Source organism: Ruditapes philippinarum, unplaced genomic scaffold, assembly GCF_026571515.1.
Source record: "Ruditapes philippinarum isolate M1 unplaced genomic scaffold, ASM2657151v2 ctg1703_1_1_1_1, whole genome shotgun sequence".
Lineage (NCBI taxonomy): Eukaryota > Metazoa > Mollusca > Bivalvia > Venerida > Veneridae > Ruditapes > Ruditapes philippinarum.
The window spans coordinates 1-25604 of record NW_026866780.1 but is presented as its reverse complement, the minus strand read 5'-3'; the positions used below and the strand labels follow the sequence as shown (position 1 = coordinate 25604).

General features: G+C 36.1%; 1 protein-coding gene across 1 annotated transcript; it reads left to right on the top strand.

Annotated features, from left to right (window-relative positions):
- Positions 1-340: 340 nt before the first annotated feature.
- On the top strand, positions 341-24615 carry LOC132733696 (cyclic nucleotide-gated cation channel alpha-3-like). Its single transcript, XM_060720358.1, has 4 exons — positions 341-609; positions 16943-17061; positions 18888-19102; positions 23133-24615. The coding sequence occupies exons 1-4, from the start codon at positions 445-447 to the stop codon at positions 24596-24598; spliced, it is 1965 nt and encodes a 654-aa protein (XP_060576341.1). The 5' UTR covers positions 341-444; the 3' UTR covers positions 24599-24615.
- Positions 24616-25604: the final 989 nt, after the last annotated feature.

Here is a 25604-nt window from a genome sequence, read left to right as displayed (position 1 = left end):
ATAGTTTGTTCTGTTTGTTTGTTGTTTTTTTTTTTTTATTTATTCTTTCAAAAAATAAGAAAGGAAAAAAAGATATCCCAAAGAACGCCAAAAACAGCAACTGAAAATGTTGCAGGCCTGGTAAGATTGAGTCTGTCCATGGACGGTACTTGAAAGTGCAAAATACCGTCCACTCCTACTGGCCTAGCACCGGCTTTATCAGAATCCAACATGTGAATTTTTAGTTTAGAAACATAAGGGAGACGTGTTGTCTATTGCTTTTATTCTGATTTTCTATCCTTTTCAAAATAAATTGAAATGACGTCATGGTTTTCTTACGTGACGTCATTGACAACGCGTTTTGTTCAATATGGCGGACGAAAGAAGGAAATTCCGGGAATATTTTAAACAATGATAATAATCCGACACTTTTAATCTTCGTCCATCACCATTGCCACGCAGATAATGACGGATAAAGACGATAAGAAAGGTAACGAGGAAAATAATGCTACAGCTGGAAATGGTTCCCGAAAAAACGCCGAAAAATGTTGTTTTACATTTAGACGTAAGAAAAAGGAAGATCCAGTTACTAAAGCTCGTTGGGGGAAAGCAATAACCGGTGTTAGGGAGGTAGGTTAATTGAAAGGAAATTCTTGAAAATGATCGATTACATGTTTTAACTAAAAATGCAAAACACTTGCCATCACAAACCTGATATCATAATGCATGACAAGTCATAGTTCTGGCTTCCATAAATTTATATATCGCTTTTATTTTGAAGTTGTGTCCCCTTGTTGTCCTGACAATCACATCTATATAGTTCTCCCCGCAGGTACCGCGTCCTTGCCCATTCCGGTTTACTTTACACACTGAACGCCACAAATAATGTTTCCACCATTAGAGTGGAAGTGCTTCTTTTTATACCCCCCCCCCCCGCCCCGAAACGAAATGGGGGGGGGGGGTATATAGGAGTCATCCGGTGGTCGATTGGTCCAGCAGTCCGTTGCATTTTCTTGGGTGCATAGAAAAACCGGAAAGCACCGGATAGCACCGAAAAACCGGAAAGCACTCAAATTTCTCATAAAAACATATGAAAACGTTAATTAATCGGTTTGAAAGTGTTACCAATCGATTTATTAGATTAAAATCTTTCAGAAAAATCATTTTTTAAAATATATATTGATAATTATTACGAGTATTTAGGAAAATAGATATATCGAGTGCTTTCCGGTCCTGTTAAGATACATGTACATTACCGGATAGCAAAATTGTTTATCAAAGTTATACATAAAATTTTTATTTTATTGGTTTGAAAGTGTTACCAATCGATTTATTAGATCAAAATCTTACAGACAAGTCATTTTTATAAAAATATATTGATAATTATTACGAGTATTTAGGAAAATAGATATATCGTGTGCTTTCCGGTCCTGCTAAGATACATGTACATTACCGGATAGCAATATTGTTTATAAAAGTTATACATGGATACATTATTTCATTGGTTTGAAAATGTTACCAATCGATATATTATATCAAAATTATTCAGACAACATGTTTTTATAATTATAATATGATTATTATTACGTTTGATTAGGAAAATAAGATATATCGAGTGCTTTCCGGTCCTGCTAGGGTACATGTACTTTACCGAATAGCAATATAGTTTATCAAAGTAATACATGAAAACTTTATTTCATTGATTTGAAAGTGTTACCAATCGATTTATTATATCAAAGTCTTCCAGACAACATGTTTTTATAATTATAATATGATTATTGTAACGATTATTTAGGAATGTTAAATAAATTGAGAATGCTTTCCGGTTTTGTTAAGTATATGTACCGAATAGCACTCGAATTTTCCCTAAAAAAACGTACAACCTTCATTGTATTGAATTGAAAACCGTTACCAAGAGATTTATTAGGAAAAAATCTCCCTGACATTATTTTTTTCATAATTAATATTACGAATAAAAAGTTTTAAAATAGATATTAAAATAGATATATCGAGTGCTTTCCGGTCCTGCAGCATTCCATTTGCTTTCCGGTCCTGTGAAGTAATAGTAATACATCACCGAAAAGCACTGGGTCCTCTTACCTCTCAGACATACAGATGGTATATAAATATTTAAAATGTATGTACCTTGTCTAATATATTAATATATTTATTTGTTGTAGGCTATATGGAAGACAAGAGGATTCAAAATAGCAGGAAGAGAAGAACAATAATTGTTTCAGTGACATACATGCCATAATTTTTGGACAGCTTTCCGGGACACTTTTCATCGCGGCAATAAGTTGTGGAAAAGGGGGGGGGGGTATCAATCGTATAACGTTATTAAATTAGGACGACTTCTTCTGAATTTTAATGATAAACAGTTAACTTACTAGTTTTATAAGTAGTCTTTTAGGTCGACATATTTATCATTGTATAGTATTTCTTTATTTCATTTATTATTCACTAAAAGCAAGTAAGTTGTAAGTTATAAACCCGGTGAATGGGCGCAGCCATGTTGTTCACCGGGTGTGGTCCGTTATATTTAAAGTCGTGATAATTACTACATGTAACGTAATGCAATTCTTCCAGTCATAAAAACAAAACACAGCAAGGTGATTTATTTGACACCTTTAATTTTTTATTTGATAGATATATTTACATTGTTTTGAAATAATTAGACTTTCGGCAAGTTAGCAATTTGATCTAAAAATTAATGATTATCGGGGATTTAACGATAATTGTTAAGGGCCGTAAACCATTAATTAACCCGACCATTAAACGCTGCCGAATTCAACAGAGAATGTTAATTGCCGATGCATGAAGAATCTATTGCCGAGGGGAATGACAGTCGATAATTGGGGGGCTGTATATTGTAAACTTGTAAGTGTCAACGTTCCTGTGTATTATGTGTACCAGGTCAGAATATGTTTTACGATCGAGAGGTGAAATGTGCGAGATTTGATTTAAGAAAATTTATGAAAATTTTGCAAAATATCATGATTTTTTTTCCGGGATCAAATCGATGCCCGGGACATCTCCGGGACAGACATCCGATTTCCGGGACAATCCAGGGCATCCGGGACGTTATGGCATGTATGTTCAGTGATGTTTTTTTATTTTTGACAATAAACAGTGCAATAAATAAAAATAAACGAAACTAATTACTAAGAACAAAATAAACAGATATAAAACAGAACTTGGCAAACATATATACATACATAATTGAAAAATAAGTATGATATTGAAATCAATCAAGGCACACTTCACGCCTCGTTTATTACACGTGCACACGCTGATTGAACGGACACACGCTGATTTAATTATTCAAACCTATTTAAAGAGGTGTTAATAATACACAATAACTTGATGTATTTAACTGATTGATTAATTGAGGTATTATATATGATATTGAAATGTTCATTTAAACTTATAAATTTTAATTATATTTACAAATAGTGATGTTTTAAAAACAAATCAACAAATAAACTATCTCATTATTATATACATATAAAACTACAAAATATATATACATAGGCAGACCCTAGATTTTTTTTATGTAATATTAATATCAATGCATATTATATTATGGTAATCCCATTTCAGTTCGAGTATGGGCTAGACTACAGCCTGATGAGCATAAATGACATCTTAAGACACACTCGAACCTACTATTGCGGTCGTGATATAAATTTTTATATAATATACATTAATATTGATACTTAATATTTATGTTCAACATATTTTTTCCATCATAAATTTTCAGGGCACTGTGAATTGGCAATTCCAGACAACAAAATGAATGTCATGTCAATGTCATCGGTCATAGATAAATATCAATACATAATATATTGTGTTGTAGTATATAAGTTCGAGTATGGGCTTGACTATAGCCTGATGAGCATAAATGACATCTTAAGACACACTCGAAAATCTTACTTATGCGGTCATCTATAATATATTTATGCATTGATATTTAAATCCTGTCTTTGGTTTTCTTCACTGTCACAGTTCGAGTGTTAATTTTTCTTTTTCGTTGACCTGGTTTTTTACCGTGGGTTCTTGTGCAATTATCGTCGATTGTCCGTCCGTAGATGTCATGTAACCGGGCTTTTGATACGGGTGGCGTCGAAAACGGACAAAATGCTTGCGTCTCTGTTCGTCCGTCATGTCTACATACACAGATTTGGTGAGTTGAAATTGTGAATGAAGTTTGTGCGAGTCTGAACTCACCAGCACCGATAATGGCAACTACGCAAGTCCAGAAATTGACCTTGGGACCAGGGAATGGAGCGTCTCAACCAGGTCAGTCAATGGCTTGGACTTCCAGTCTATGGCCTGTTTAAGGACATGGTTCATTGACTCACAGTTATTGTTCGTCCAATGTCCGTCAACCTTATCAGATAGTGAGGGGTCATTAACCTTTGTTTTCATATGTGGTCGAAGTCTGTCTTGAAAGTATTTCACAAAGTTTTGTGACATTTCCCTACAGTGATTTTCTAGTCGGTCACATTTTTCGTCAAAACAAATACTGTCGTCACTGTCCAAGATTCCACCGTCACCAAATATCATGTCGAGTATGTCAGTCCTGTTCTTGTCGTTTACGCCGTCGTCTATCAGTCTTTGTTTTGTGTTTGTGTACAGATGTCGCGTGCAAAGTACGTGCGTCGATTCAGGGAACGCCGTTGTAATAGCCTTTACAAGAGCGCGTTCGTCGTCACTGCCGATAACCAATTTGTCCAGGGGGGAGCTACAAAGTTTCATTTTTAAGTGGTTAAAGAATTGGCAGTACGACTCAAAGTCACTATTGTCATGTAAATAAATTGGTCCAAGGAATATAGGATGTTCGTCCGTCCGTTGTCTGTTAACACTGAGTTGTTTGTAGCAGGTGACCGTTACGTGCATGTCACATACATTAAATGTCTTGTCAGTCCCAATTACAGTGTGGCCCTGGCAACAGAAGTTATGTAAATCGGCCAACTGTTCGTCCGTGTAAAGTATGATACATGGTGTCTTGCTATTATTTCTAATGATGGACCTAACGTAGGGATGATTATTGGACACCATGTTTCCTAAAGTCTGTATGTGGTCAGCAACATTCTTGCGTGAGGATGAATGTTGCGCGTCGGTCTTTGTCATATATTTTTTTCTGTCACGGATTTTCTGAATGTTGGATGGACGGGAAACTTCATCATATTTGGCTGCTAACTTATCATACACTTGTTTGGGTTTGTTCTGAGATAATAAATCCGTGACTTCGTCCATTACATAGTCGGGCGTACGTAAAAACTCACCTTGTTGTCTAGAATTGCCGTGAGGACCTAAACCCGGGAATTTACCCACATATTCCACTAAAGCCAAATTACTTTGCAACCCCCCCTCTCCCAGCCAAGTGACCTTTTTCTTATAGGAAGAGTCCAACTTCAAGGAAGTATAGTATCTATGAACTACAACAACCCGAGATAACTCCTGTTGTGGGTTCATAGGTACATACTCCCTTTTCCGCTGAACTCTTGTTAATTTGCAGAATAAATTATTTTTTTTGTAAATGACGGACAGGTCACCGGCATTACCCAAAAGATAGAATGTTTTGGGAGAGGTTCCATTATCTGAATTCCAGACGCCACGATGGTCTGAAAAACTGCTTTTTTTGCTACGGGAGCGCTTGTTCAAATTTTGTTCATTATTTAATAAAAAATATGTATTTTCTTTAGCGCCCCCTGGAATTTTGCCCAGCCCCTCACCCAAAGTTGTAGTTAAAAGTTTTACTGCTTTCTCAGTGTCCATAAATTCCGAATTTAGGTCCCCCCTGTAGGGGTCATTGACACGGTCATTGATGGGGTCTGCCTCTGAAAATGAAACAGCTGACTGATCATGTGAAACCTCATCTGCTTCAGAAGCAGGAGCACAACTTTCAGCGTACGATGTTTCACATGATCTGTCAGCTGTTCCTGATACATTTACATCAATATGTATAACATTTGCATCTGTTGGTATAGCTGAATTATTTACATTTTTAATTGTTACATTTGTACATGTGTCCTCTGATAATGCATCTTTTCTTACAAGTGGCACGAAATGATTTGGATTTAGTACAGATGCAGTGGCATCTAAATTCATTTCAGTCCACATCACAGTAACCTCAGGGCAGTGTTCGCGTTTACTGAGTAAACATATCAATTTACTCGCTAAAATTGCCAGGGAGGAAAGAAAAAAAGGGCTGTTGAGTCCCTGGGACGAAACACTTTTTCCCCGATAATTGGTCAATTCTCTCTTAAGTTTTTTTGCTCTGCTTGAAAATGATTTTCTATTCACTTTTAATAAATTGTATTATAAGAACTTGACTTTCACCTCATTTTCATTTGTTCCTTTCTCATTAGCAATGCAGATTTATATCCCAAACGTAGACTAGGAGCAAGTGCTCGGCCTCGTTTTGGGCCAACCTATCAATGGTATCCGCGAACATCAACAGTCACAAATTTGATTGTATTATGAAGTTATGCAAACATTGACATTTTTGTAATTGAGGACTCGTTCCATTTGAATTGGGACGTAACAGATCTATTAGCACTGAGTCCCAGGTACTCAGTAAAGTTAGGGAAAATCGCTAACACTGCTCAGGGGTTAAATCTTTGCACTGACGACCAATTACCCGTCTCGTGAGTGGTTCTGACGTGAAATCTGGATAGTTTTGTGGCGGGTAATATGACTTTATTGTTTGATTGAGAACAGCACTGACTAAATAAAATTGTTCAATCCCAGAAAAACTGTTGAGAATTATAACATCATGGAGTAATTGATCATAATCATTTTTCACAATTCTGTTGTCTGTCAAAAAATTATCTGATTTGTAATAGTCTTTGTGTTCAATAAGCTCTAATGCTGACAACAATCTTAATAATATGTGTTGTTCTTCACTACCCGTAAGCCCTAGTGCGATTGCTCTATACAGACAGTTGCCGTCACCAATTGTAGATACGGGCATCACTGTACCAACCATTGCTGGATGATACAGTCTCAAGATCTGTGAGGACGTTTTATCCTCCTGATGACTACTTATTACAGACTCTGACCTACAGAAACCTACATTGTATGCTTGTAACAATTTCCTTTCTGATTTTGCTGCATTAATCAATGAGTTTTTCTTCCTTGACTGCATCGCAGATTTTAGTCTGTAAAAAAATATTAACTTTAAGAAAAAGAGACCCACAGAGAAATTACGCTTCGCCTAAAAATATAATGGCACATTTTTAACTTAATCAAAAGCATTTGTCTTATTACACTCTTTATTAATGACATATTGTCCTCCTATGCGCATCATCAAATAAACTAATCGCGATTGCAAAATACATTAAAGGCACAATAAGGTTTATATACTGAAGCACCTATGCGCATTATCAAATATACTAATCGCGATTGCAAAAAACCTTAAAGGCACATTAAGGTTTATATACTGTACATGTAATAACTCTAACTAAATCTAAAAATAACTACATAAATAAATATCTGTGTATCTCGATTTAACTTTAATTGATATAATAGTACGTAGCATCATACTTCATAAATAGATAAATTCATTTTTAACAAGTCTATATTTATAGAATAGTAGAAGCATACCTAATTAAATAAACGACTAGATAAATTATTAAATATCTGAATAAATAAATAAATACATGGGCGTAATAAAATGTAACTTATAATGATATAATATTTGCATTATACATTCATAAAAACATAACTAAATAAATGAATTAACGAATGAATGAACTCGCTTTAATTTTAACCCGTCTAAATACTATTTTTCTATGCACCGCATTTTCTTTGTCCGGAGCATAACTTGAAGATTAATGGATGGAATTCAATACAACTTCATACAATGGTCAAGCACATTTAGAGGAAGTGCAGTGCACAAGGACCATAACTCCATCTTGACTAATTACAGTGTTATTGCCATTTGTTATTTTTCCTTGTCCAGTGCATAACTTGAAAAATACTGGTTGAAACTTCATACAATGGTCAAGCCCAATAAGAGAAAGTTCAGTGCACAAGAACCATAACTCTATCTTAAGTAATTACAGAGTTATTGCCCTTTGTTACTTTTCCTTGTCCGGAACATAACTTGAAAACTACTGGTTGGAATTCAATACAACTTCATACAATCACCAAGCACATTAAGAGGAAGTGCAGTGCACAAGAACCATAACTCCATTTTGAAAAATTACAGAGTTATTGCCCTTTGATATTTTTTCCTTGTCAGGAGCATTAACTTGAAAAGTACTGGTTGGAATATTCAAAACAACTTCATACAAAATTGGTCAAAGCACAATAAGAGGAAGTGCAGTTCACAAGAAACATAATTCTTGTCCAGAGTAATTATTTAGTTATTGCCCTTTGTCTCTTTTCCATTGCTTTTTTTTCTTGTCCAGAGCATAACTTGAAATACTAATTGGAATTCAATACAATTTCATACAATGGTCAATAAATTGAGAGGAAGCGCAGTGCACAGAAACCATAACTCTTTCTTGACTCATTTTAGAGTTTTTGCCCTTAGTTTCTTTTTATTGTCATTGAAAAATAATGGTTGGAATTCGATGAAACTTCATACAATAATCAAGGAAAGTCCACCAAAAATAGTGTCAGGAATCTGACACGCTCCTATTCATTCATCTAGCATGCCATGAAGTAAAGTGAAGCATTCCTTGATAAAACTATGTATTATAATCTGTTGATAAGCCAAGGATGGACATATAAAAAACTTATTACGAACATAAATTACCTAAACTACCTAATAGTTTCCGACAGGTAAAAAATTCAGCACTTGGCAGCCATTATTGCCAAAATGTTTGACCACATGCTTACGAGATTGACATTGTGGGGGTTGCGTTCATTGAACGCCGCCTTTCCTTGTTGATCTTGTTTATCACCTTTTACAGGTTAACTGTGGGATGGTTAAGAAAACAGAATCCATGTGCTTCCAACATTTTTATTTATTACTTTTTTTAAAGATATTGAAAAAAGGTGATTTACTAACTTAAAAATTGTATCCAATATAATTTTATTTAAGTACTTAAGAATTAAAGAAAATAAATAAAAGTATTATCTTGAATTATAATATTGAAATCATGTCAACAAAGATGTTCTAAATATAGTATGTACACGACTCTACTCTAATTGGTTCCAAGGAATTACCGTCATACAAGGTCTCTCGTAGCTCCTAAATGTCATGGCCTATGTAATTTGATGTTTCACAGTTAAATAGGCAATTTTAATGACGGTATTAATATTTTGATTCTTTAAATGGTAAAGAATGATATTAAAATGATTATTTTATCGCAAAATGCACAATAATTAATTGAGACAAGGGTTTTTGCAAATGAAAAATAAGGTTAAATCAATGTACAGTCTACTCATGTTATCTGGAAGTCATCGGGACTGTCAAAAAATATTGAGATAATGAAATGTTCAGATAAACGTATTAGGGTTTGAACAAGTCAGAAACTGATTGTTACAAAAAACACATGCATACGGGATATTCTATTCTCCAGTCTGGTTGTTTCCTGTCTCCCGTCTTTCCCGGTCTATTTTGACCAGAATTTTCTGGAGACTGGCGAATAGTATCATATTTACTGGCCGGCGCTCAGTGCCAGTCTATTAATAATTATGTCTCCCCCACCTCGGGGGGAGACATATTGTTTTTGCCCTGTCCGTCCGTCAGTCCGTCCGTCCTTCCGTCCGTCCGTCCATTCTTCGTTTCCGGACGATAACTAGAGTTCCTTTTGACCTACAGCTCTCAAACTTCATAGGATGAATGGTCTTATTGAGCAGATGATCCCTATTGTTTTTGGGGTCAGTAGTTCAAAGGTCAAGGTCACAGTGACCGTTGGTCAATTTCTCGTTTCCGGATGATAACTAGAGTTCCTTTTGACCTACAGCCCTCAAACTTCATAGGATGATTGGTCTTATAGAGCTGATGATCCCTATTGTTTTTGGGGTCAGTAGGTCAAAGGTCAAGGTCACACTGACCGTTGGTCAATTTCTCGTTTCCGGATGATAACTAGAGTTCCTTTAGACCTACAGACCTCAAACTTCAATAGGATGATTGGTCTTATTGAGCAGATGATCCCTATTGTTTTTGGGGTCAGTAGTTCAAAGGTCAAGGTCACAGTGACCGTTGGTCAATTTCTTCGTTTCCGGATGATAACTAGAGTTTCTTTTGACCTACAGCCCTCAAACTTCATAGGATGATTGGTCTTATAGAGCAGATGATCCCTATTGTTTTTGGGGTCAGTAGGTTGAAGGTCAAGGTCACAGTGACGTTGGTCAATTTCTCGTTTCCGGATGATAACTAGAGTTTCCTTTTGACCTACAGCCCTCAAACTTCATAGGATGATTGGTCTTATAGAGCTGATGATCCCTATTGTTTTTGGGGTCAGTAGGTCAAAGGTCAAGGTCACACACTGACCGTTGGTCAATTTCTCGTTTCCGGATGATAACTAGAGTTCCTTTAGACCTACAGACCTCAAACTTCATAGGATGATTGGTCTTATTAATCAAATGATCCCTATTGTTTTTGGGGTCAGTAGGTCAAAGGTCAAGGTCACAGTGACCGTTGGTCAATTTCTCGTTTCCGGATGATAACTAGAGTTTCTTTTGACCTACAGCCCTCAAACTTCATAGGATGATTGGTCTTATAGAGCAGATGATCCCTATTGTTTTTGGGGTCAGTAGGTCGAAGGTCAAGGTCACAGTGACCGTTGGTCAATTTCTCGTTTCCGGATGATAACTAGAGTTCCTTTTGACCTACAGCCCTCAAACTTCATAGGATGATTGGTCTTATAGAGCTGATGATCCCTATTGTTTTTGGGGTCAGTAGGTCAAAGGTCAAGGTCACACTGACCGTTGGTCAATTTCTCGTTTCCGGATGATAACTAGAGTTCCTTTAGACCTACAGACCTCAAACTTCATAGGATGATTGGTCTTATTGAGCAGATGATCCCTATTGTTTTTTGGGGTCAGTAGTTCAAAAGGTCAAGGTCACAGTGACCGTTGGTCAATTTCTTGTTTCCGGATGATAACTAGAGTTCCTTTTGACCTACAGCCCTCAAACTTCATAGGATGATTGGTCTTATAGAGCAGATGATCCCTATTGTTTTTGGGGTCAGTAGGTCAAAGGTCAAGGTCACAGTGACCGTTGGTCAATTTCTTCCCATTTCCATTCCTGTTTCCATTCACAGTTATTCTCAGCAGTGGGGGAGACATGCGCTTTTTTACAAAAGCATCCTCTAGTTATTTTGTAAAAATGGGTCGATCTTTCCAGATGAAAAAGGGTGTTGATATCTTATATATTATTTTTGGTATATAATATATTATGTTTCCAATTAATTGTTTTTAATTGTAACCACCTCCGTGGTCGAGGGGTTAGAGTCAATGACTTCTAATCCAGTTACCTCTCTGGCGTGGGTTCAATCCCCGGGAGATGCTTTGGTAGTTTAGCACGGAGGAAGGTAGTCTAGTATTGATGTAACTCTCCAGGAATGATGGTTAGGAGACTAATTTTAACTACCCGCCTATATGACTGAAATACTGTTGGGAACAGGTGTAAAATGAAACAAACAAACAAACGTCTTTTTTGCTGTTGTATTTATTCTTTTAAAATTATCAATCATTTGAATAAATGACAAAATCTAATTAAAAATTAAATAAACTGTTTCAAGGTTGATTATGTGTCATATTAATAGTCTTTTTATTCAAATATTGTATATATTATAATTTATTGTTTTTATCTGACAAATAAATGAAACATGATATAATTGATATTGCTATTTTCAGAATTGTATGTTTATGTATAATAATAATAAATATTTGAGAGATGATCTGTGTTAATTAATTATTGTAACCCAACTAAGTGACAAACATTCATTTATGGGAAAAAAAATCTTATTTATTTATAAAATATCTACTCCAAAACAGAGAGAGACCGGGAAATTAACGTGTGATACTATTTGCCGGTCTCTCGTAAATTCCAGTCAAAATAGGAGTATAGCGAATAGTACATCCCCGTGCATACCTTAAGTCAAATAAATTTAGTATGATGTCTCCCTGTCTTGTTTTCTTGAGCCTTATATCGCAAAGTCAATATTGAACAAAGTTATATTAGGGGATGTTTACCAGCGGATGTATCATATGGGAGTCTGTGTTAAAAACACATAGCGATGTTTACTCAGTAATACACCACTATGGTGAAAACATTTTTTTCAGCGTGGTCGATCTAGATATCCTCCTGAGCTGGTTATCGGGCCCTTCTTGAGATTGTACGATTTTTTGAATCATGCTAGTGAAATGTCTTTTGGGCTAGTGAATAGTCCAATCTGGTAGTCCAACCAGCCTAGTGGATTTAAATCCGAGTTTCTTACACTGCGATGTCGAGATAACGATAGTTGACTGTATGTTATTCATACATTATATTTTTATATATATAATTATTTATTTTTTAAATTATATATATTTCAAAGTTAATGCCGTATCAGATGAAAAACAACAAGACCTGTCGGAGGACAGTAACCCTCGACTATTCGAAAAGTTGTCACAAGTGTGTTTCATTGAGTATAATAATGCTTACCTATATGAATACATAAAATTGTCCGAAAAAGGTACAAAGGCTTGTTATTAAGATGTTTTATCGAATTAATCATTGCTTTATTATTATGAATGCATAAAATTGTTCAAAAAAAGGCACAAACCCTTCAGTAGTTATGGTGATACCAGCTTACACGCAAAAACTTTACCTAGAATTTCTAAGCCTGAAAAAGGGCATAATTATGCAAAAAAACAATCAGAGTTATTGGACTTGTGCCAATCATGTTAGATAATCACAGAGAACAAGTGTGTGATTTTTTTTTAGTTTCAATCCATTCCCTTCAGTAGTTATGGAGATACTTGCTTACACACAAAAACTTTCTAAGTCGAAAAAGGGGCATAATTATGCAAAAAAGCAAATCAGAGTTATGGGACTTGTGCCAATCATGTTAGATAACCACAGAGAACAAGTGTGTGAAGTTTCAATCCATTTCCTTCAGTAGTTATGGAGATACCAGCTTGCATGCAAAAACTTAACCAAGAATTTCTGAGTCGAAAAAGGGGCATAATTATGCAAAAAAGCGAATCAAAGTTATGGGACTTGTGCCAATCATCTTAGATAATCACAGAGAACAAGTGTGTGAAGTTTCAATCCATTCCCTTCAGTAGTTATGGAGATACCAGCTTGCATGCAAAAACTTAACCAAGAATTTCTAAGTCGAAAAAGGGGCATAATTATGCAAAAAAGCAAATCAGAGTTATGGGACTTGTGCCAATCATGTTAGATAACCACAGAGAACAAGTGTGTGAAGTTTCAATCCATTCCCTTCAGTAGTTATGGAGATACCAGCTTACACGCCAAAAAACTTAACCACAGGGATGCCGACAAATGGGTGACTGCATTAGCTTGATTATTCTGCGAATAGTCGAGTTAAAAATGTAAAAAAAGTGTTATAAAGTTTTGGAAGCCAGAACTAAAGCTGCTTACAGACAGATGGATGGACCATAACAATATACACCGGAATATTCTTTCTGGCGTAGAACAGGCAATTCTGGTATACAAATCTCTTAGCAATCTTTGCATGCCAGTTTTGTAATTTCAATAACCAAAACAGCCAAATATCAACATCAAAATATTTAATAGGTATATGGATATTTGCTCCCTCCACCCCTGGACAGATGTCCCCTTTGACGTTTGCGTCCTTCTTTTGCTGTAGCAGAAATTGCCCCCTCATATTTTGAAGGGGCAGATCATTTTTTGTCAATAAATGATTACGCATGTTTAATTATTGCCCAAGAGGAAAAATATTTTTGTTGGATAATTATCGTGTCAATTATTGACTGATCATTTATCGTGCATTAAAAAGTGTATTTTGCTTATAAGAAAAACATCCCTTTTTATACCCCCGCACAACAAAGTTGTAAGGGGGGTATACTGGAATCAGCTTGTCCGGACGTCTGTCCGTCTGCACTCACAGGAGAGTAATTATGTGGCTAGAAGGACAATAGGTTCTCTTTGATGTCATTCATTCCGTAATGCTTTTATGTGGCTATTTTCTTTTGCGTGGCTAAAAAGAACAATAGAGAGAACAATAGAGTAGCCACATAATTACTGTCCTGTGAGAATGTCCGGCTGTCCGTCAGTTTTTTCTTGTCCGCCCAATAACTTAAGATTCCTGTGACCCACAGTCTTCATATTTGGCATGGAGGTTAGTCATGATTAGTAGATGACCCCTATTGATTTTGAGGTCACCGGGTCAAAGGTCAAGGTCACAGGGGCCTTGGCTTCAAAAAGCTTGTCCGCCCAATAACTTAAGATTCCTTTGACCCACAGTCTTCATATTTGGCATGGAGGTTAGTCATGATTAGTAGATGTCCCCTATTGATTTTGAGGTCACCAGGTCAAAGGTCAAGGTCACAGGGGCCTTGGCTTCAAAAAGCTTGTCCGCCCAATAACTTAAGATTCCTTTGACCCACAGTGTTAATATTTGGCATGGAGGTTAGTCATGATTAGTAGATGACCCCTGTTGATTTTGAGGTTACCGGGTCAAAGGTCAAGGTCACAGGGGCCTTGACTATAAAAAGCTTGTCCACCCAATAACTTAAGATTCCTTTGACCCACAGTCTTCATATTCGACATGGAGGTTAGTCATGATTAGTAGATGACCCCTATTGATTTTGAGGTCACGGGGTCAAAGGTCAAGGTCACAGGGGCCTTGACTTCAAAATGCTTGTCTGCCCAAAAACTTAAGATTCCTTTGACCCACAGTCTTCATATTTGACATGGAGATAAGTCATGATTAGTAGATGACCCCTATTGATTTTGAGGTCACGGGGTCAAAGGTCAAGGTCACAGGGGCCTTGGCTTCAAAAAGCTTGTCTGCCCAATAACTTAAGATTCCTTTGACCCACAGTCTTCATATTTGGCACGGAGGTTAGTCATGATTAGTAGATGACCGCTATTGATTTTGAGGTCACTGGGTCAAAGGTCAAGATCACAGGGGCCTTTACTTCAAAATGCATGTCTGCCCAAAAACTTAAGATTCCTTTGACCCACAGTCTTCATATTTGGCATGGAGGTTAGTCATGATTAGTAGATGACCGCTATTGATTTTGAGGTCACTGGGTCAAAGGTCAAAGTCACAGGGGCCTTGACTTCAAAATGCTTGTCTGCCCAATAACTTAAGATTCCTTTGACCCACAGTCTTCATATTTGGCATGGAGGTTAGTCATGATTAGTAGATGACCCCTGTTGATTTTGAGGTCACTTGGTCAAAGGTCAAGGTCACAGGGGCCTTGACTTCAAAATGCTTGTCTGCCCAATAACTTAAGATTCCTTTGACCCACAGTCTTCATATTTGGCATGGAGGTTAGTCATGATTAGTAGATGACCCCTGTTGATTTTGAGGTCACTGGGTCAAAGGTCAAAGTCACAGGGGGCTTGACTTCAAAATGCTTGTCTGCCCCAAAACTTAAGATTCCTTTGACCCACAGTCTTCATATTTGGCATGGAGGTTAGTCATGATTAGTAGATGACCCCTATTGATTTTGAGGTCACTGGGTCAAAGGTCAAGGTCACAGGGACCTTGACTTCAAAAAGCTTGTCCGCCCAATAACTAAAGATTCCTTTGACCCACAGTCTTCATATTTGGCATGGAGGTTAGTCATGATTAGTAGATGACTGCTATTGATTTTGAGGTCACTGGGTCTAAGGTCAAGGTCACAGGGGCCTTGACTTCAAAAAGCTTGTCCACCCAATAACTTAAGATTCCTTTGACCCACAGTCTTCATATTTGGCAATAAGGTTAGTCATGATTAGTAGATGACCCCTATTGATTTTGAGGTCACTGGGTCAAAGGTCAAGGTCACAGGGGCCTTGACTAAAAAAGTTTGTCCGCCCATTAGCTTAAGATTCCTTTGACCCACAGTCTTCATATTTGGCATGGAGGTTGATCATGACCATAAGGTGACCCCTATTGATTTTGAGGTCACTGGGTCAAAGGTCACAGGGACCTTGACAAAAAAATAAGTTTTTCCCCTCAATTGCTTAAGAATGCCTGTCCGCAGTGTATTGATTTGATATTTTCACATTTGAAGCATGTAGAATACATAACTTAGCAATGCACTGGCTTAGTAACCTCAGATTTGGCAGGGAAGTTTGTCCTTGAGCTCTAAATGGCCACTGTTGATTCTGACAAAGACTGGTATGCGGGGGTATTCACGCCATGACAGTGGCAGTTCTAGTTTAATCTGTTTTAAAATTATCTTTTTTCAAATCTGAAAAACAGATATAGTTACTTTCAAACAAGCATTGTTTGGATTAAAATTTTCTTTCATAAGGTTTCACTCGCCCTGAAGTGTGATTACTCGTATATTTAACTTTTTCGTTGTTTTTTTTTTTTTAGATTTTTTTGTTTTTTAGATTTTATTTTTCATATTTCATTTCAACAGTCGGCAGGTTGGTAAACAGAAGGTTATAAAAATAATGATCTTATGCATGAAGTAAGACCAACATTTGTTTAAGATCACTGACCAAACTTTTTAATACAGGGAGGGCAGGCAAATGTCACCCTTCAAAATTTGTAGGGGGCAAATGTCCACCATCGCAAAAATATGGGGACAATAGTTACTGTCCAGGGCAAATGTTTATTAATTTACATTTTGTAAATTTATGAACAAGTGTTAAGTTTCAGCATAATATGATGACGGTTCTGTAAAAGAGTGGGATAGCTGAAAAAATACTTAACAAGCGTGTTATGCTCAGATGTGGTCGCCAACAAACAAATGAGTAAGATATCTCTCCCAATATATTTCTATAAAGTCAAGCTAAGAATACCAAGAAACAATTTCAAAAAAGGACTTAATATGTATAAACTGATTACCATTTTAGATCCAGAAGACAGCGGCTGAGAAAGATACTTTTTTAGAAAGATTTACTGTCACAGGAAGATCATTTTCAGCAGAAAATGAGGCTGTAGTGTATACTTTCAAAGACTACTTTACAAAGAAGTAAGTTTGTTTCTATTCCTTTACTTAAAATAATAATAATATTGGGAGCATACTGTGATGAGGGCGGGTAGATATGTTTGATTGGTGGTCTTCTAATTTTGGTTGGATTTGGGGTCTTTGGGGTCAAGGTACCGTAGTGTCTTTTAACCATTTTGCACATACTACAGTTTTAAGCTATTTGCTGATGTATTTTTTATTTAGTTGTGGATGGTGTTAAATGCCGGGGTCTTTTGGTCTCATGTGCTTAAAATAGATTTTTATGTTTTTGCTTTAATTGCAGTCTTTATTGATGTCTTTAATATTTTGTTGGTAGAACAATTGTTGGTAACAATTAGGGTCCCTTGGGCTAAGGTCAAGTTCACTGGTGTCAAAAATATATTTTTACTCTTTTGCTCATACACTTCTTTATGTGTGTCATGTTAATCTGTTTAACTTGATCTGATTGGGGTTTTTTTAGCAAAAAAACAATTCAGGGGGTAACTGAGGTTTAGATAATTATTATACCACTCAAATTATAACTATGTATGAATAAAACACTAATATTGAAGTGGTAGTTTATTGAAATTTGACCAAAAAAGAAATGAAAAAATTCCCCCTGCTGAGGGTAGCGACCCACTTCCCCCAAACTGAATTGAGGGCCCTGACAGAGAAATACACTTCTGTTCTCAACTCTAACTACATTCCTCAAGCACTTTTCACTAAACATTTTACAGAAGCATCATCATGAAGAGCCCTGGCGTATATGTTCATTGTTTTGCAAACATTTTTGTGTCGCCTCTAATGGCGCTATGGAGTAGTGGCAACATATAGGGATCACTTCTCTGTTGTCTGTCTGTCCATCTGTCACAAAACTTGTCCGATCTTACCCCTCATAGACTACTGGTGCAATTTCATCTAAACTTTACAGGAATTATCAGTACCAAGTATAGTTGTGCAAATTATCAGCATTTTCCGGTTCAATGATTTTTTTAGAGTTATGGCCCAGTGATTTTTTGCACTTAATTGGGAAGAGACATTAATTAGCCACATGATTTTGAGGAAAATAATCGCTAAAACTGCTTATTTTGGAAGTAAAAAAGCATGTTTAAGTTCAGATTTTTGGAAAAACTGCATGATTTTAAAGAAAATTTCAATTGGGAGAAGGCCTTTTATCGGAGTCTGTTACATAAGCACGAAAATCACTGGGCCCTTTAATAAATTTTATTTTTAAAGTTTGTACAGACTACTTCTCTTATACCACTAATGCAATTTCAATGAAACTTTACAGGATTGGTTTGTAGGTCAAGTACTTGCGAATATTACACAGGTTTTCCTCCTTAAAGATTTTAGCCAAGTTATGGCCCTTGAATGAAAATGGGTGTTAATAAAGTTTGTCTGGACTACTCCTGTTATACCACAAATGCAATTTAAATGAACTTTATGGGATTGATGGTAGGTCAAGTATTTTTTCACTTACATAATTTTTGGCTGAGTTATTGCCCTTGAATAAAAAAGGTGGGTTTTTTTGTGTTGTGAGCCACACAGAAGTTTGTCTGGACTTCTCCTCAGAAACTACTGATGCAATTTATCAAAAAACTTTAGGGGAATAATCAATACCATGTCTAGTTGGGCATCTCATCAAATTTGTGGATGCCATAAAATTTGTTGTTCTTAAGTTTGTTGTTAATTAGATACATTGTAACAGTTATAATTTAAATCTGTAGAAATATAAAAGATACAAATTAAATCATCACATTTAAAATCTTATGGTTTTCGGACCTCAATGTAGTTCCATTAAACTACAAATACTATCACACTTTTCACTTATTTATTGTTTTAATTTTCAGATTTTGGAAGACAGTTGTTGTAGATCCATCAAATGAGAACTATTTCTACTGGTCAATGATAGTAATGTTTGCAGTTCTGTATAACACATTATTTATTGTACTAAGGTGTGTCTTCCCACAGCCACACAAACCAGAACTTCTTCTATTGTGGTTCGTCCTTGACTATATATGTGATTTTATCTACCTTATAGACATGTTTATAAAGTCTAGAATAGGTGAGTAATTTGAAATAGTAATTTGTGTCAATTAATAAAAAAACATTTACTGTCATAAATGAAAATTGTTATATGGTGCACAAACAGAGGGAAGTATAGCATTATATAAATGACACTTTAAAACCTCTTAGAATTAAGATATATATTATGAGGCAAATTATTTTATGTGCCAAGTGGAGATTGAAAGAACCATTTAACCTTTTCCCTCATATAGAAGTTTTTTTGACGGCTTTTTGCCCCCGTGCCCCCCCCCCTTTTTGAGGCCTCAAACAGTGAAAAAATGCCCTATTTAGGCCCCAAACACTGTTTTTCGTTTGAGAAATGTTGTAAAAAAAGTGACCACTTTTTCGGTGCCGCCCCCTATAAAAATGGTACATCAGGGGGTTCTCAGAAGTGGGATGTGCCCCCTTCTGTAGGGGAATGTGCCCTCTTCTGTTTTGGGGGTTTGAAGGGGGGGGCAGTAGTCACCCTCATCCCCAAGAAAATTTTGGACATGTGACAGGCTTAAAATGGCCTCAGGTCGATCTTAGGGTAACTAGTAACCGACGCTGAAAAGCCTTTTACTCGATCACAATTCACAGAGAAGTTGCAGCACTTTTAAATCAGTTTTGATGGAAAAAAACAATGCAAAATAGTAATTTTTGGCAATTTTGAGACGTCCTCCCATTGCCATGGTACAGGAAATTTACGATTTAGCATGCTGTTACAGAGGCTATGGTCTAGTAAACCTTTGTGCCAAGTTTCATCAGTATTGAAGCATTTTTCCTAGTTTCATAGCAGTTTGAACCTGTAACAGGAGGCTTTTCAATGAAAACGGCCATTTTTCACAATATGCTCATGGGGTAAAAGGTTAAATGTACATGTATTGGGTGGGTTTTTTAACCAGGTTTTCAACAAAAACTGGATATTGTATTGCTGAAGTGGGCGGGAGGGCATCAACTTTTGGTTTCTGTTAAAAACTCAGCTTTGGCCTATTAACGCCAAACTTGGTATGGGGTAGCTGTTATCAAGAGGCGGCTTGGGACTGCTTCCCAGGTGTCTCACTCTGTGATCAAGGTCAGGGTCACTGTTGCTAAAAATAGAAATTTAGAATTTTCTTTGGCCTATTGACACCAAACTTGGTCAGTGTTGGATTCAGGCCCGGGCTTCAGGGCTGCAGCCTCCCCCAGCTCGGCCCAAAGATACGTTTACCAGCTGGGCTGGAATATATTTTTGTCAGTTTCAAACTTTATCGGCTGTAGTGTACTCCCTTATCAAAACATTGATTGCTGTTGACCATCCAGTTGTTAATCTCCTGTCTGGGGGCTTGGCAGAGATCTTTATCTATCAACATGCTTGAATGACTTGAATGTTTAAACTGCATAATTGATTGGTTTATTACTTTCCTATAAAGGTCTAATGAAATTAATAGTCACAGAAAGTGGCAAATAGATGAGTTATTGTTTGATTTTATTAACCTGTCAATTGCATACTGATTACACGGTCAATGCACAAAATATATTAATCTTCGATAAATGATTGTTAAACTTCGTAAGATGTACTCAGTTAGTGCAACAAAAGAATGAATGAGAAGTAATGTATACATTATAGGACATCTGTTCTTGTAAAAGGTACAACAGGGTCAGAAAATACAAGTATACTGTAATTGAAATGAAAGAATTTTTTTCTTGTCATTTCTTATATTACAATGTATTTATGTAGCCTCAGAATGGTGTTCACATTAAAAACAACCAAATACACATCAGTGAATTCACGTTTTAGCTCACCTGTCACAAAGTGACAGGGTGAGCTTTTGTGATCGCTTTTTGTCTGGTGTCCGTCCGTCCGTCGTCCGTCCGTCCGTAAACTTTTACTTTAAATGACATCTTTTCATAAACCACTTAGCCAATTTCATCCAAACGTCACAGGAATGTTCCTTTGGTGGTCACCTTTAAAAATTGTTCAAAGAATTTAATTCCATGCAGAACTCTGGTTGCCATGGCAACCGAAAGAAAAAAACTTTAAATATCTTCTTTTAAAAAACCCAAAGAGCTAGAGCTTAGATATTTGGCATGAAACATCTTCTAGTGAGTGTCTACCAAATTTGTTCAAATAAAAGCCCTGGGGTCAAAATTGGCCCCGCCCCAGGGGGTCATTTATTTTCCCTATATGCATATAGTAAACACTTAAAAAATCTTCTTTTAAAGAACCCAAAGAGCTAGAGCTAAGATATTTAGCATGAAACATCTTCTAACGAGTGTCTACCAAGTTTGTTCAAATAAAAGCCCTGGGGTCAAAACTGGCCCCGCCCCAGGGGGTCATTGATTTTCCCTATATGCATATAGTAAAAACTTAAAAAATCTTCTTTTAAAGAACTCAAAGAGCTAGAGCTAAGATATTTAGCATGAAACATGTTCTAATGGGTGTCTACCAAGTTTGTTCAAATAAAAGCCCTGGGGTCAAAATTAGGGGGGGGGGGGCATTGATTTTCCTTATATGTGTATAGCAAAAACTTAAAAAATCTTCATTGAAAAAACCCAAATAGGTAGAGTTTAGATATTAAGCATGAAACATCTTCTAGTGAGTGTCTACCAAGTTTGTTCAAATAAAAGCCCTGGTGTCAAAATTGGCCCTGCCCGGGGGAGGGTCATTGATTTTCCTTTTATGTGTATAGCCAAAACTTAAAATTCTTCTTTGAACAAACCCAAATAGCTAGAGTTTAGATATTAAGCATGAAACATCTTCTAGTAAGTGTCTACAAAGTTTGTTCAAATAAAAGCCCTGGGGTCAAAACTGGCCCCGCCCCAGGGATGTCATTGTTTTTAACTATATGTGTATAGTGAAAACTTAAAAAATCTTCTTTTAAAAAACCCAATGAGCTAGAGCTTAGATGTTTAGCATGAAACATCTTCTTACTTCCAAGTTTGTTCAAATAAAAGCCCTTGGGTTTAAACTGGCCCACGCTCCGGGGGCCTATATACAGGTGAGCGACCTCAGGGCCATCATGGCCCTCTTGTTAGTTAAATATTTCACATCAGTTTTCAATGTATTTTTACTAGTTGAAACTTATATCATTATTTAATTGATTATATGAAAGGGACTTTAAAGCAAAATGTCTATTTTTCAAGGGGTGTCTGTGGCAGAGTTGTTAAGGTAGTTAACTTCACCCCACCCCCGTGGGTCTGATTCTGACTGGGAATTTTAATTCTTTCATGTTAGGAAGCTAACCAGCTAGCTTTCATAACATTAGTGGTTCTACTCTTGAGGTGCCTGGTTGTACCTGAAATAATGCACAGAAGGGCACCCAATATCTTTCTCCACTAGTCAAGTTGGAAAGTCGCCAAATGACCTTTACTGGTCGGGGACCATCAACCGGACACTTTTTGAACATTTTTCCAGAAAGATTTCATAATTTCAAACCTAGAGACCTGAAAATTTGACACAGTACAGCTAGGTTCCTTTCCTAACTAACAAACTAGTTTGACTATTTCTGAATATATTGACACTAATATCTGAGGCTCGTCAAGGAGGGTATCAAAATTACCTAAATTGTCTACACTACAGTACCATGTGTCCGGACAGATATGTACATGATGCTATTTAATTCATTTTTTAATTTTTTATTTTTAACATGATTAACAATATTTCAGCAGCAAATGCTGATATTTTGGATATTCTATTCTTTACTCTGCAAATGATTATAGATGGTATATAAGGTCAGGTATTGCACTCTTAACGCCCAAATTTTCAACATCAACAGTCTTGAAGTTGACATTAAAATATTACTGTAGAAATAAATTTAATTACTTAATTGCATTTATTGTTGTTAAAAAAGTGACTGATAGATCGACAACCAATGAACAAAGGCAAAAAATAAATTAAGCATTTTTGGGGCCTTCCGGGTTTGGTGGTTGTCCGGTTTTGGTGGTCCCCAAGCAGTACTGTGTCGGTGCGACATGAACGGAAAACAAAAGTTGCATAAACATGTACATGTATCTTGGTTGACTGTCAGACAATTATTTAATAAATGCATGTTTATGTATGATTTAAGGTTACTTGGAACAAGGATTGCTTGTCCGGGATGTGAAGAGGCTTACAACAAGATATTTTAAGACTTGGAAGTTTTCTATAGATGTACTAAGTATCTTACCAACAGACGTGGGCTATATCTGGAAACCGTACAGCGCAATTTTTCGTTTTAACCGAATGCTTAAAATCTGGAGGTTAAAGGAATTTTTTCAAATGGCAGAGACTCATACAAACTTTCCAAATTTTATCCGTGTTTCAAATCTAGTTCTGTATATTATCATCATCATCCACTGGAATGGTTGTTGTTACTATTATATCAGTGAACTCATTGGCTTTGGTTCAGATGATTGGGTTTATCCAGATCCTGAGAGTGCAGGCTTTGACACTTTCAGTAAACAATATTCATTCAGTTTGTACTGGTCTACCCTTACACTGACAACTATTGGAGATACCATGTGGCCTGTTACTCCTGCAGAAACATTGTATTGTTTCACATGTGCTCTAATGGGTGTGTTAATCTTTGCTACAATTTTTGGTAATGTCGGAGCCATGATAAACAACATGGATGCTGCTAGAAATGAATTTCAGAACAGAGTAGATAATGTTAAAAGATACATGGAGCTGAGAGGTATAGGTGAAGAACTTCAAAACAGAGTTATTAAATGGTTTGACTATACATGGAATAATAAGCAATCTATTGATGATAAGGAGGCATTACAATTTTTACCAGAAAAACTTCGAGCAGAAATCTCCATCCATGTTCACATGCAAACATTGAGAAGAGTGGCCATATTTCAGGACTGTGAACCAGGTCTACTGGTAGAATTAGTGTTAAAATTGAAACTTCAAGTATACAGTCCAGGTGATTTCATATGTAGAAAAGGGGACATAGGTAAAGAGATGTATATTATAAAACGTGGAAAGCTTCAAGTTGTATCAGAGGATGGAAAGATAATATTTGTAACCCTCAGTGATGGGGCAGTATTTGGTGAGATAAGTGTATTAAACATTGCTGGAAACAAGACAGGTAATAGACGAACGGCAAGTGTGAAAACTGTTGGCTACTCAGACTTATTTTGTTTAACAAAAAATGATCTCTGGGAGGCTTTAGAAGAATATCCAGAGGCAAAAAAGATGTTGTTAGAAAAAGGTAAACAGTTGTTGAGAAAAGATAAGTTGCTTGATGAAGAAGCAGCCATGCGTGAAGAAAGGCGCCAACAAGCATTGAGTTCTAAGATAGAACTTATAGTAGATGCTGTTGATGACATTCAGAAAGGCATTGATAGACTGTATGAAAAGATAGAAAAGATCACACATCAAGCAAAGTCAAAAGTAAGCTTAACTGGTATAGATATAGTGAGACCAATGACATCTGTTGAAGGCCCTGAAAAAAAGTTGTCTGCTGCAAAACTTAGAACATCTTCCCCCATCCAGGAGGAAGAGGAATCTGACTCTACAAAAGACAAGCAAAAGAAAAAATCTGATTAGAATAAAGCAGAGCTAAAGCAAAACTCAAAAAACAATGAAAGCAGATGAAATCTTAAAAATAACTAAAAAACACTGAAAACAAAAGCAAATTCAATTAGAACTCAAGAAATGTTTTTATTTTACGGTTTGGAGACAGCCATGGTGTGTGCAAGAGAAACAAATAAACAAATGTTTTTTGTTTCATATTGAAATAGGCAAATATGTCTGGAAATTTTGTAATACACACAAAGGTATATGTATAGTAAAACATGAATTATAAATCATTATTCTTTTTACTACAATGTATTTAAGATTTTCGTATATAGATTTAAAAAAATTGTCTGACGGTTCTATTAGTATAGTGTTTTAGTTTTTGCTTAAGGGAAGATGACTTTATTGATAGTTTACTTGCGATTGAACAAGAGTATATCATCAGCTTCTTTTTGCAGGTGTATTTGGGAAATCTGTTATGTAGTTAAAGAATTGTCTAGTTTTAAGATTGATCTTTGAATGCTATATATACATGTGTAACGAACCCCTTCTTCGAGCGTTGGCCTGTTAACTCTAAAAGGGGTGTTACTTGAGTTCGCCTGGGCCCGGCTTGTGGCGAAAATAGTAGAGAATGATTAAAGAATAAAATAACGGAGGCAATTTAAGATTTAAACTATAACTTTATTAACAGTTACATAAAATAGTCACATATAACAACATTCATCAATCAGACATAAATACAGTAACAATAAATATATTATAACGTTATTTAATCTGCATCAATAATACCAATTCACAATGCAAAACGTTATATACTGTGGGCACCAAGGTTTTAAGAAATAAAATACACTAATAATAATGTTCACAAATTCACTACACTCGCGAAATCACTAAATTACGCACTTTAATAAATAATCTTTATTTAGAGAATATACACGTAACACTAATCACTTTTCCGTTATTATTAACACTATTCGGGTATCACGATACCAATATCATCAAATGTATATTAATTGCCGTTTTCCAATCATCTTTT

Excerpts from the sequence above, each read along its gene's own strand:
- LOC132733696 (XM_060720358.1), top strand. The coding sequence starts at position 445 with ATGACGGATAAAGACGATAAGAAAGGTAACGAGGAAAATAATGCTACA. Across the intron at positions 610-16,942 it reads CAATAACCGGTGTTAGGGAG|ATCCAGAAGACAGCGGCTGA; the intron begins GTAGGTTAATTG and ends TTACCATTTTAG. Across the intron at positions 19,103-23,132 it reads GTTTATAAAGTCTAGAATAG|GTTACTTGGAACAAGGATTG; the intron begins GTGAGTAATTTG and ends GTATGATTTAAG.